General features: G+C 77.1%; 1 protein-coding gene across 1 annotated transcript; it reads right to left on the bottom strand.

Moving 5' to 3' along the window:
* Positions 1-1046: 1046 nt before the first annotated feature.
* LOC311204439 (choline/ethanolamine kinase-like) lies at positions 1047-11321 on the bottom strand (the record flags this gene model as incomplete). The annotated part of the gene is made up of 11 exons (XM_084280865.1): positions 1047-1631; positions 1726-1807; positions 2812-2918; positions 4039-4147; positions 4223-4313; positions 4401-4459; positions 4701-4805; positions 5557-5690; positions 6410-6523; positions 8877-8985; positions 11146-11321. The coding sequence occupies 11 exons, from the start codon at positions 11319-11321 to the stop codon at positions 1575-1577; spliced, it is 1143 nt and encodes a 380-aa protein (XP_084136991.1). The 3' UTR covers positions 1047-1574.
* Positions 11322-12434: the final 1113 nt, after the last annotated feature.

The following is a 12434-nucleotide window of genomic DNA, read 5'->3' on the forward strand; positions in this document are numbered from 1 at the left end:
CGCCACGGGCAGGGACCCCAGAGACCCCAGAGACCCCTCCCCAGAGCCCCCCAGAGCCCCCTGCCACGGGCAGGGACCCCAGAGCCCCCAGAGACCCCTCCCCAGGGCCCCCAGAGCCCCCCGCCACGGGCAGGGACCCCAGAGCCCCCCCAGTGCCCCCCCGCCAAAGCCAGGGACCCCAGAGCCCCCAGAGCCCCTCGCCAAGGGCAGGGACCCCAGAGCCCCCAGAACCCCCTCCCCAGAGCCCCCCAGAGCCCCCCGCCACGGGCAGGGACCCCAGAGCCCCCCCACCAAAGCCAGGGACCCCAGAGCCCCCAGAGCCCCCTCCCCAGAGCCCCCTGCCATGGGCAGGGACCCCAGTGCCCCCCCAGGGCCCCCCCACCAAAGGCAGGGACCCCAGAGCCCCCCGAGCCCCTTCCCCAGTGACCCCCCTGCCGTGGGCGGTGACCCCAGAGCCTCCTAAGTGTCCCCAGAGCCCCCTCCCGAGTGCCATCCCCCCTTGCCACGGGCAGGGACACCCCCCCAGCCCAGGGTGCCCCCAGCCCCATCCAACCCGGCCCTGAGCCCTGCCAGGGGTCCCGGGGCAGCCCCAGCTCCTCTGGGCACCCAGTGCCAGGGCCTCCCCCCTCCCCAGGAAGGGTTCCTGCCCCCCAGCCCCTCTCCATCCCCTCCTGCAGCTGGAGGCCGTTCCCCTGGGCCTGGCCCTCCCTGCCCTGGGCACCAGCCCCTCTCCAGCTCTCCTGGAGCCCCTCGAGGGCCGGGAAGGGGCTGGGAAGGGGCTGGGAAGGGGCTTGGGGCTCTCCCCAGCAGCAGCTTCTCTTCTCTGGGCTGAGCCAGCCCAGCTCCCCCAGCCCAGCTCCCCCAGCCCAGCTCCCCCAGCCCAGCTCCCCCAGCCCAGCTCCCCCACCCTGGCTCCAGAGCCGGGGGGCTCCAGCCCTCCCCTCATCCCGGGGGCTCCTGGGGGAGGATCCCTTCCCTCCCCTCCCTTCCTGGGGAGGGGGCTGGGGGGGTCTCGGGGGGTGCAGAGCCCAGGCAGGACCCCTCAGCACGGCAGCGTTTATTGGGGTGAGCACAGAGGACGTTCTGCTGTCGGGAGGGGCGGCCCCAGCCCCCCGCCCCCAGCCCCCAGCCCCCCGCCCCACCGAGCAGCCCAGGCGGGGGGGGGGGGGGGGCTCAGGGGCCAGGGGAGAGGGGTGTGGGGGGGAATGAGACGCCAGCCTGGGTCCCCCACACCCCCCTGCCCCCAGCAGTGCCCTGGGACCGTGGCAGCGCTGGCAGGACCCCCGCTGCGGGCAGGAGACCCCCCCCCAGCTGTGGGCAGGAGACCCCCCCCGGCTGCGGGCAGGAGACCCCCCCCCAGCTGTGGGCAGGAGACCCCCCCAGCCGCAGGCAGGACGGGGCGAGGTGCAGCCTGACCCCCCCCAGCCCCCAGCCCCCCCTAGTCCCGGCCCCCCACCGCTGGCCGGGCGGGGGGAGCAGCAGCCCCCTCCCCTCCCAGCGCCGGGGCAGCCCCCCCGCAGGGGACACCGTGGCCCGGGGGGGTCAGGGGGGCTGTGGGGGGCGGGGGGCTGCGCTCAGGAGCACCGGGCCTTGTGCTGGAAATAGGCCTCGAAGCGGCTCTGCGCGTAGTCCTGGGGGGAGAGGGGGGGTCAGGGGCGGCCCGGGACCCCCACCCCCCCTGTGTCCCCCCCCCGTCACCAGAGGGGTGACGACAGCCGCGCTCACCAGGTACCCGAACTGGATGGTGGAGATCTTGGCCTGCAGGATGGACCACAGGCCCCAGAAGAAGTGGGAGGCCAGGGCGAACCTGGGGGGGCGGCTGTGAGACCCCCTGTCCCGGGACACCCCCCTGCCCTGGGACACCCCCCTGCCCTGGGACACCCCCTGTGTCCCGGGACACCCCCCTGCCCTGGGACACCCCCCCGTCCCAGGATTCCCCCCTGTCCTGGGACACCCCCCCTGCCATGGGACCACCCCCTGTCCCGGGACACCCCCCTGTCCCGGCACACCCCCCTGCCCTGGGACACCCCCCCTGTCCCGGGATCCCCCCCTGTCCCGGGACAAACCACCTGCCCCGGGACCACCCCCCCGTCCTGGGACACCCCCCCTGCCCCGGGACACCCCCAGTGCCCCAAGACCACCCCCCCCTGCCCCAGGACAACCCCCCTGCCCTGGACAACCTCCCGTCCTGGGATCCCCCCCTGTCCCAGGACAACCCCCCTGCCCAGGGAAACCCCCCCTGTCCCGGGACCACCCCCCCGTCATGGGACACCCCTCCTGCCCCGGGACATCCCCCCTGCCCTGGGACCACCCCCCCTGCCCCAGGACACCCCCCCCTGCCCCGGGACAACTCCCCTGCCCCGGGACATCCCCCTGTCCCGGGACACCCCCCGTGCCCCAGGGACACCCCCCCCTGCCCCGGGACACCCCCCGTGCCCCAAGACCACCCCCCCTGCCCCAGGACCACCCCCCCGTCATGGGACACCCCTCCTGCCCCGGCACATCCCCCCTGCCCTGGGACCACCCCCCCTGCCCCAGGACACCCCCCCCTGCCCCGGGACATCCCCCTGTCCCGGGACACCCCCCGTGCCCCAGGGACACCCCCTTGCCCCAGGGACACCCCCCCATCCCGGGATCCCCCCCTGTCCCAGGACACCCCCCTCACTACACCAAGGGAGTTGGGCATGGGAGGAGGGGTTGGGGACACTGCCCAGGGACCCCCCCCCGGGAGGAGGTCCTGGGGACACTGCCCCCCCCGGCCCCTCGAGGCAGTGGGGCACAGGGGGAGGTTCTGGCCCCCCAGCCCCTCACCGGTCGACCTCGGTCAGCATCTCCTGCTCCAGGCGGTTCTGCTCCTCGGGGGAGGGGTCCCTGGGGCGCCCCGACTCCCCCCACAGGTAGTGCCGGATGAAGTGCAGCTGGGGGGGACACAGGGGGGCTGCCGAGCACGGGCAGGGGGGCTGCGGGCCGGGGGGTGCGGGCCGGGGGGGTGCGGGCCGGGGGGTGCGGGCAGGGGGGTGTGGGCAGGGGGGGTGTGGGCAGGGGGGGCTGTGGGCCGGGGGGGTGCGGGCAGGGGGGTGCAGGCAGGGGGGCTGCGGGCAGGGGGGTGCGGGCAGGGGGGTGTGGGCGGGGGGGTGCGAGCAGGGGGGCTGCTGAGCGCAGGCTGGGGGGGGTGTAGGCAGTGGGCTGGGGGCAGGGGGGGTGCCAAGCATGGGCGGGGGGGCTGCTGAGACAGGCAGGAGGGGCATTGTGGGGGGCTGCAGGCAGAAGGTGCTGTGGGAGTGGGGGGCTGTGGGCAGTGGGGGCTGTGGGCATGGAGGGCTGGAAGGCGGGGGTTCTGCTGAGCCTGGGCAGGGGGGCTGCGGGTAGGGGGCTCCAAGCACAGAGGCTGGGGGGGGGGGCTGCGGGCAGAGGGTGCTGTGGGAGGGGGGGCTGCTGAGCCTGGGCAGGGGGGCTGTGGGCAGTGAGGACTGTGGGCAGGGGGGGCTGGAGTGGGAGGGGGGTGTCTGCTGAGTCTGGGCAGGGGGGCTGCTGAGCACGGGCAGGGGGGCTGTGGGCAGGGGGGCTCCAAGCACAGAGGCTGGGGGGGGGGGGCTGCTGAGTGCAGGCAGTGGGGGCTGCGTGGGGGAGGCTGTGAAGCATGGGCAGGGGGGCTGCAGAGCACAGGCAGGGGGGCTGCAGACAGGGTGGGTGCCAAGTGCGGGCAGGGGGGGCTGCCAAGCACAGGGGCTGTGAGGAAGGGGGCTGCTGAGTGCGGGCAGGGGGGCTGTGGGCAGGGGAGGCACCGAGCATGGCCAGTGTAAGTGTGGGTAGGGGGGCTGTGGGTGGGGGGCTGCTGAGCAGAGGCAGGGGGGCTGCGGAACACAGGCAGGGGGGGCTGTGGGTGGGGGGGCTGCTGAGTGCAGGCAGGGGGGGCCGCGGGCAGGCCAGGGGGGGTTGCCAAGCGCGGGCAGGGGGGCTGCGGGGGGCTGCCCCCAGCGGTATCCCACCCCCCGTCGCCCCCCCTCGCCCCCAGCCCCGGCGGGGGGGGGTCTCTACCTGCTGCTGGCGGCTGGGGTAGTGCTGGGGGGAGGCGCTGAAGAAGGGCCAAGCCCCGCGGCTGTAGCTGTACACCCACTCGCAGAAGTGGTTCCCCACGTCGAAGCCCCTGCGGGGAGCCGGGGGGGGGGCGGTGAGGGGGGGTCCCGGCGGCGGGCGGTGCCCCCCGCCCCCTGGCACCCACCGGTAGTTGTAGCTGCTGTACTCGAAGTCGATCAGCATCAGCCGCTCCGAGCAGGGGGGGGCCCCGGGCCCGGCCAGCAGCAGGATGTTCCCTGCGCGGGGAGGGACGGGGGGGGGCTCGGCGGGGGGCTCGGGGGGCACCAGACCACCCCCCCGGCCCCCCCCCGCCCTGAGCTCACCCTCCTGCACGTCGTTGTGGCAGAAGACCACCGGCGAGGGGGTGGCCTCCAGCAGCCGCCTGCGGGCAGAGGAGCCTCAGCGGGGGAGGGACCCGGCGGCCCCTCGCCCACCCACGCGTGGGGGGGGGACACCCCCGAGTGGGGGTCCCGGCGGGGAGCCTGCCTGAGGGGCCCCCTGCCAGGGCCGGCCCCCAGGGTGAGGGGCGGAAGAGGGGGCTTCCCGGAGAAGCGGGGTGCCCCCAGGCCCCCCCCCACCCCCCGAGGGGCTGGGGGGGCAGCGGGCAGGGGCTGGGGGGGCACCTGAGGCTCCTCATCTCCTCCTCCAGGTTGTAAGCCTGGAGCTGGTGGAACTTCCTCAGCTGCTCCTCCTCGGTGAAGCTCAGCTCCGAGATCTGCTTCAGGTACCTGGGAGGGAAGGGGGGGGGTGCTGCGGTGGGACAGACCCCCCGGGGGGGCTGCCAGCCCACCCCCTCCCAGCGCAGAGCCAGGGCTGCCGCAGAGCTGCTGGGCACCCAGGAACCCCCCACGCTCCGGACCCCCGGGGCTCTGGGGGCTGAGGTGACCCTGGTGTCCATGGGATGGGGGGTCCAGGGGCTCCGGGGGCTGAGGTGACCCTGGTGTCCATGGGATGGGGGGTCCAGGGGCTCCGGGGACTGAGGTGACCCTGGTGTCCATGGGATGGGGGGTCCAGGGGCTCCGGGGGCTGAGGTGACCCAGGTGCCTGTGGGACGGGGGCTCCAGGGGCTGAGGTGACCCTGGTGCCCATGGGATGGGGGGTCCATGGGGCTCCAGGGGCTGAGGTGACCTGGGGGCCCGTGGGATGGGGGGTCCAGGGTCTCCAGGGGCTGAGGTGACCCTGGTGCCAGGGGACAGTGACCTGGGCGCTCCAGGGGCTGAGGTGACCCAGCTGCCCATGGGATGGGGGCTCCAGGGTCTCCAGGGGCTGAGGTGACCTGAGGGCCTGTGGGATGGGGTCTCCAGGGGCTGAGGTGACCCTGGTGCCTGTGGGATGGGGTCTCCAGGGGCTGAGGTGACCTGGGGCCCCGTGGGATGGGGGCTCCAGGGTCTCCAGGGGCTGAGATGACCCAGGGGCCCATGGGATGGGGTCTCCAGGGTCTGAGGTGCCCCCGGTGCCAGGGGACAGCGCCAGGCTCACCACTCCATGGTCCCGAAGAGCCACTTGGGCTCCTTGTTGAAGGGCATCACCATCCCGTGGAACCGGGACATCTTCACCGCGATCTCCTTGGAGATCTCGGGGTCCCGCAGGTCCTCGGTCCGCAGGCGCCGGCTCTGGGGGTGGGGAGGGGGACAGGGCAGCGGTTTGGGGAGCCTGCCCACCCTGGGGGAGCTGTGTGGGATCAGCTGGCTGGAGATGGGGTGAGGGTCTCCAGAGTGGGGCTGGGGGGAAGGAAGCCCCCTCCCCATCCCCATCCCCATCCCCATCCCCATCCCCCTCCCCATCCCCATCCCCATCCCCATCCCCATCCCCATCCCTGTACCACTCCAGCCAGCCCTGGGGAGGGGGGGACAGGGCAGCGATTTGGGGACCCAGCTCTGCCCCTGGGGAGCTGTGTGGGACCAGCCGGCTGGTGTGAGCGGGGTGAGGGTCCCCGCAGGGGGCTGGGGGGAAGGAAGCCCCCTCCCCATCCCCATCCCCATCCCCGTACCCCTCCAGCCAGCCCTGGGGATGGGGTGGGGTGACAGGGCAGTGATTTGGGGACCCAGCTCTGCCCCTGGGGAGCCGTGTGGGCCCAGCCGGCTGGAGATGGGGTGGGGGTCCCCGCAGCGGGGCTGGGGGGAAGGAAGCCCCCTCCCCATCCCCATCCCCATCCCCATCCCTGTACCCCTCCAGCCAGCCCTGGGGAGGGGGGGACAGGGCAGCGCTGTGGGGACCCTGCCCACCCTGGGGAGCCGTGTGGGCCCGGCCGGGTGGTGTGAGCAGGGCGGGGGTCCCCGCAGGGGCTGGGGGGGGGCAGCCCACCCGCCCCCGCCCCCGGCCCGGCCCCTACCGGCAGGAACTGCTCCAGCCGGCCCTGCGGGAAGACGCCGAAGAGCCGCGGCCCCAGCGCCCGCTCGGCCAGGATGGCGAACATGACGCTCTCCAGCACCAGCGAGTCCAGCCCCTGCGCACGGCGGCGACCTCAGCGCCCCCGACACAGCGACCCCGACCCAGCGACCCCGACCCAGCGACCCCGACACAGCGACCCCAGACCCAGCCACCCCCGACCCAGCGACCCACCGAGCCCCCGACCCAGCGACCCCAGACCCAGCGGCCCCCGACCCAGCGACCCCGACACAGCGACCCCGCGCCGGGCAGCCCCCAGACCCAGCGACCCCAGACCCAGCGGCCCCGACACAGCGACCCCAGACCCAGCGACCCCCGACCCAGCGGCCCCGACACAGCGACCCCCGACCCAGCGACCCCCGACCCAGCGACCCCGACACAGCGACCCCCGACACAGCGACCCCCGACCCACCGACCCCAGACCCAGCGACCCCGACCCAGCGACCCCAGACCCAGCGACCCCAGACCCAGCGACCCCCGACCCAGCGACCCCAGACCCAGTGACCCCGACCCAGCGACCCCAGACCCAGCGACCCCGACCCAGCGACCCCCGACCCAGCGACCCCAGACCCAGCGACCCCCGACCCAGCGGCCCCCGACCCAGCGGCCCCCGACCCAGCGACCCCAGACCCAGCGACCCCCGACCCAGCAGCCCCCGACCCAGCGGCCCCCGACCCAGCAGCCCCCGACCCAGCGATCCCCGACCCAGCAACCCCCGACATGCAGCCCCCAGACCCGCAGCCCCCAGACCCAGCGACCCCCGACCCACCGAGCCCCCGACCCACCGAGCCCAGACCCAGCGACCCCAGACCCAGTGACCCCAGACCCACCGAGCCCCCGACCCAGCGACCCCGACCCAGCGACCCCAGACCCAGCGACCCCGACCCAGCGACCCCAACCCAGCGACCCCAGACCCAGCGGCCCCAGACCCAGCGGCCCCCGGCCCACCGAGCCCCGACCCACTGAGCCCCCGACCCAGCGACCCCCGACCCACAGCCCCCAGACCCGCAGCCCCCAGACCCTGTGGCCCCCAGACCCAGCGACCCGAGACCCAGCGACCCCGACCCAGCGACCCCCGACCCACCGAGCCCCCGACCCAGCGACCCCAGACCCAGCGACCCCCGACCCAGCGACCCCCGACCCAGCGGCCCCCGACCCAGCGGCCCCGCGCCGGGCAGCCCCCAGACCCAGCGACCCCGACCCAGCGACCCCCGACCTGCAGCCCCCAGACCCAGCGACCCCCGACCCAGCGACCCCCGACCCAGCGGCCCCCGACCCGCAGCCCCCAGACCCAGCGACCCCAGACCCAGCGACCCCGACCCAGCGGCCCCAACCCAGCGGCCCCCGACCCAGCGACCCCACGCCGGGTAGACCCCCGACCCGCAGCCCCCAGACCCACAGCCCCCAGACCCTGCAGCCCCCAGACCCAGCGACCCCCGACCCAGCGACCCCAGACCCAGCGACCCCCGACCCGCAGCCCCCAGACCCAGTGACCCCGACCCAGCGACCCCGACCCAGAGACCCCCGACCCAGCGACCCCGACCCAGCGACCCCCGACCCAGCGACCCCCGACCCGCAGCCCCCAGACCCAGCGACCCCCGACCCAGCGACCCCCGACCCAGCGACCCCAGACCCAGCGACCCCGACCCAGCGACCCCAGACCCAGCGACCCCGCGCCAGGCAGCCCCCAGACCCGCAGCCCCCAGATCCTGCGGCCCCCAGACCCGCAGCCCCCCAGCACCTGGCAGCCCCCAGACCCAGCGGCCCCCGACCCAGCGACCCCAGACCCAGCGACCCCGCGCTGGGCAGACCCCCGACCCGCAGCCCCCAGACCCTGCGGCCCCCAGACCCAGCGGCCCCCGACCCGCAGCCCCCAGACCCACCGAGCCCCTGTGCCGGGCAGCCCCCAGACCCACAGCCCCCAGACCCACCAAGCCCCCACACCAGGCAGCCCCATACCCGCTGCCCCCAGACCCGCGGCCCGAGACCCATGGCCCCTGGACCCGCGGCCCCCGGACCCACCAAGCCCCCTGCACTGGGCAGACCCCAGACCCAGTGGCCCCCTGTGCCGGGCAGGCCCCAGACCCGCAGCCCCCAGACCCACCAAGTCCCTGAGCCGGGCAGCCCCCAGACCCAGCGGCCCCCAGAACCACCAGTCCCCCCGCACCGGGCAGCCCCCAGACCCACCAGCCCCAGGACAGCCCCCAGCCCCACCGGGCCCCCCGCACCGAGACAGACCCAGCCCCCCGCACCGGGCAGCCCCCAACCCCACAGCCCCCCATGCGGGGGCAGCCCCCAGCCCCAGGGCAGCGAGTCCCCAGCAGCCCCCTCCGCGCTGGGGGCAGCCCCCAGCCCCGGGCCGGTGCCAGCGGGGTGCCGGTGGCCGGGGGGGTGCGGGACCCCCGCCTCACCTGCAGGATGGCCCCGTAGACGCGCAGCAGCACCTGGCGCGGCTCGTCCCCCGCGCTGGGGACGCGCTCGGGCAGCCAGCACTTGAAGAGCAGGTTGCTGAGACCCCCGCTGCGGGCACAGCCCGTCACCCGCTGCGGGCGGGGGTCCGGGCAGGGGGGGTCGGGGAGGGGACGGGGGCATTGCCGGGGGCACCTAGGGAGGGCTGGGGAGGGGACGGGGACACTGCCGGGGGCACCTAGGGAGGGCTGGGGAGGGGACGGGGACACTGCCGGGGGCACCTAGGGGGGGCTGGGGGGCACAGGGACACTGCCAGGGGGCACCTAGGGAGGGCTGGGGGGACAGGGACACTGCTGGGGGGCACCTAGGGAGGGCTGGGGGGCACAGGGACACTGCTGGGGGGCACCTAGGGAGGGCTGGGGGGACAGGGACATTGCCAGGGGCACCTAGGGAGGGCTGGGGGGACAGGGACACTGCTGGGGGGCACCTAGGGAGGGCTGGGGGGCACAGGGACACTGCTGGGGGGCACCTAGGGAGGGCTGGGGGGACAGGGACATTGCCAGGGGCACCTAGGGAGGGCTGGGGGGCACAGGGACACTGCCGGGGGCACCTAGGGAGGGCTGGGGGGACAGGGACACTGCTGGGGGGCACCTAGGGAGGGCTGGGGAGGGGACGGGGACACTGCTGGGGGCACCTAGGGAGGGCTGGGGGGACAGGGACACTGCCGGGGGCACCTAGGGAGGGCTGGGGGGACAGGGACACTGCTGGGGGGCACCTAGGGAGGGCTGGGGAGGGCACAGGGACACTGCTGGGGGCACCTAGGGAGGGCTGGGGAGGGCACAGGGACACTGCTGGGGGGCACCTAGGGAGGGCTGGGGGGACAGGGACACTGCTGGGGGCACCTAGGGAGGGCTGGGGAGGGGACAGGGACGCTGCTGGGGGGAGGGCACTGGGCTGCCAGACAGGGGGGACCAGGGAGGGGACAGGGCCCCTGGCTGGGGGGCACCTGGGGGGCACAACTAGGGGAGGGCTGGGGGGTGACAGGGCCGCTGGCTGAGGGTGCCAACGGGGGGGCACAGGCAGGGAGTGGGTGGGGGGGACTGGGGAGGGGACTGGGCTGCCGGGCAGGGGGCACCGAGGGGGCACGACTGGGAGAGGGCTGGGGGAACCGGGGCTGAGCCAGGGCCAGTGAGGGGGCACCAGCCAAGGGGGCACGACGGGGGGCACCGAGGGGCGGCCGGGGGCAGCGGGGAGGGGCCAGGGCCAGGGAGCACGGCTGGGGCAGGGCCGGGGGGACAACAGGGTCACCGGGCAGGGGCACCGAGGGGGGGCTGGGGGGGCAGTGAGGGGGCACAATGGGGAGAGGGCTGGGGGCAACCGGGGGTGAGCCAGGGCGACCGGCCGGGGGGGACCGGGGAGGGGCCAGGGCCGCCGGGCAGGGGGGGGGCTCGGGGGGGTCTGGGGAGGGTCGGGGCGGCGGGGGACGGGGGTCCCCGAGGGGTCACGGCCGGGGGAGGGACGCGGTCAGCGGCGGGCGGAACCGGGGCAGCGCCGGGGGCCGAAGGGGCTCGGGGGTGGGGCGGGGGCGGCGGGTCGGGGCGGGGGGACCCGGGACAGGGAGGCGGGTGGTTGGGGGGTCCCGGGACAGGGGCAGCGGGGGGCAGGGGGACCCGGGGGGACCCGGGACAGGGGGATGGGGGGACCCGGGACCCGGGACAGGGGGGCAGGGGGGCGGGGGGCAGGGGGGACCCGGGGGGACCCGAGACAGGGGGGCGGGGGGACCCGGGGGGACCCGGGACAGGGGGGCAGGGGGGGCGGGGGGCAGGGGGACCCGGGGGGACCCGGGACCCGGGACAGGGGCGGTGGGAGGGCAGCGGGGCGGGGGGACCCGGGACTCGGGACAGGGGGGGCAGGGGGACCCGGGAAAGGGGCAGCGGGGGGCAGGGGGACCCGGGACCCGGGACAGGGGGGCGGGGGGACCCGGGGGGACCCGGGACAGGGAGATGGGGGGACCCGGGACCCGGGACAGGGGGGCGGGGGGACCCGGGGGGACCCGGGACAGGGGGATGGGGGGACCCGGGACCCGGGACAGGGGGGCGGGGGGACCCGGGGGGACCCGGGACAGGGGGATGGGGGGACCCGGGACCCGGGACAGGGGGTCTGGGGGACCCGGGGGGGACCCGGGACAGGGGGGCGGGGGGACCCGGGACGACCCGGGACAGGGGGACCCGGGACGGGGGGACCCGGGCGCGGCCTCGCCCCAGCTCGTACCTGACGGGCGCGATGCCGAACTCCTCGGGCCCGATGAGCTTCCAGGAGCCGGCCAGGAACTCCCGGCACCAGGCGAAGGCCTGCAGGCGGGTGGCGGCGGCCACGGCCCCGGCCCCATCCCCATCCCCATCCCCGGGCTCGGCCACGTCCCCGCCGCCCCGTCCCGCCGCCGCCATGGCCGCCCGGCCCCGCCTGGCCACGCCCCCTCCACGCCTGGCCACGCCCCCCGGCAGCGCCTGGCCGCGCCCCCCACCCAGCCCCGGCTCGCCCAAGCCCCGCCCCTGTCCCCTTCCCGCCGCGGCCTCCTATTGGGCGGTGAGGGACACGGCACGGCCTTACGGCCGTGCCGTGTCCCTCACCGCCCAATAGGAGGCCGCGTCGGGTGATGACGCGCTCGGGCGGGGGCCAATCGCGGCGCTGGGCGGGCATGCGGCGGAACGTGGAGGTGAAGGCGCGGCTGGCGGCGGCCGAGCGGGCGGCCGAGCGGCTGGGCGGGCGCGGCCGGGCCCAGCGCCTCAGGCAGGCGGACACCTTCTTCCGCGTCAGCAGCGGCCGCCTCAAGCTGCGCCGCGGCACGGTCAGGGCGGGGGCCGGGAGGGGAGGGGCCCGGGCTGGGGCCGGGAGGGGCGGGGCTGGGGGCGGGGCTGTGAGGGGCGGGGCCCGGGAGGGAAGGGGCGGGGCCAGAGCTGGGCGGGGCGGGGTCATGGAGGGGAGGGGCGGGGTCGGGAGGGGGGGAGGGGCCTGGAAGGGGCGGGGCCTGGAGGGGCGGGGCCAGAGCTGGGAGGGGCGGGGGCTGAGAGGGGCGGGGCCGGGAGGGGGCGGGGCCTGGGAGGGGAGGGGCCAGGGCTGGGCGGAGCCCGGGAGGGCGGGGCCGGGCTGGGGCCGGGAGGGGCGGGGCCAGAGCTGGGCTGGGCGGGGGCTGAGAGGGGCGGGGCCGGGAGGGGAGGGGCGGGGCCAGAGCTGGGAGGGGCGGGGCCTGCCGGGACTGGGAGGGGCGGGGCCGAGGCCGGGAGGGGCGGGGCCAGGGATGGGCTGGGCGGGGCCTGGAGGGGCGGGAGGGGGGCGGGGCCGGGAGGGGCGGGGCGGGGGCTGGAAGGGGCGGGGCCCGGGCGGGGGGCGGGAGGGGCGGGGCCGGGCCGGGCTGGGTCTGGAAGGGGCGGGGCCGAGTCCGGGAGGGGCGGGGCCAGAGCTGGTCGGGGGGCTGGGCGGAGCCCTGGAGGGGCGGGGCCTGGGTGGGGCGGGGCCGGGCTGGGAGGGGCGGGGCCCTGGAGGGGTGGGGTTGGGCGGGG

The sequence above is a fragment of the Gallinula chloropus genome (genome assembly GCF_964237585.1).
Source record: "Gallinula chloropus genome assembly, contig: HAP1_SCAFFOLD_489, whole genome shotgun sequence".
Classification (NCBI taxonomy): Eukaryota; Metazoa; Chordata; class Aves; order Gruiformes; family Rallidae; genus Gallinula; species Gallinula chloropus.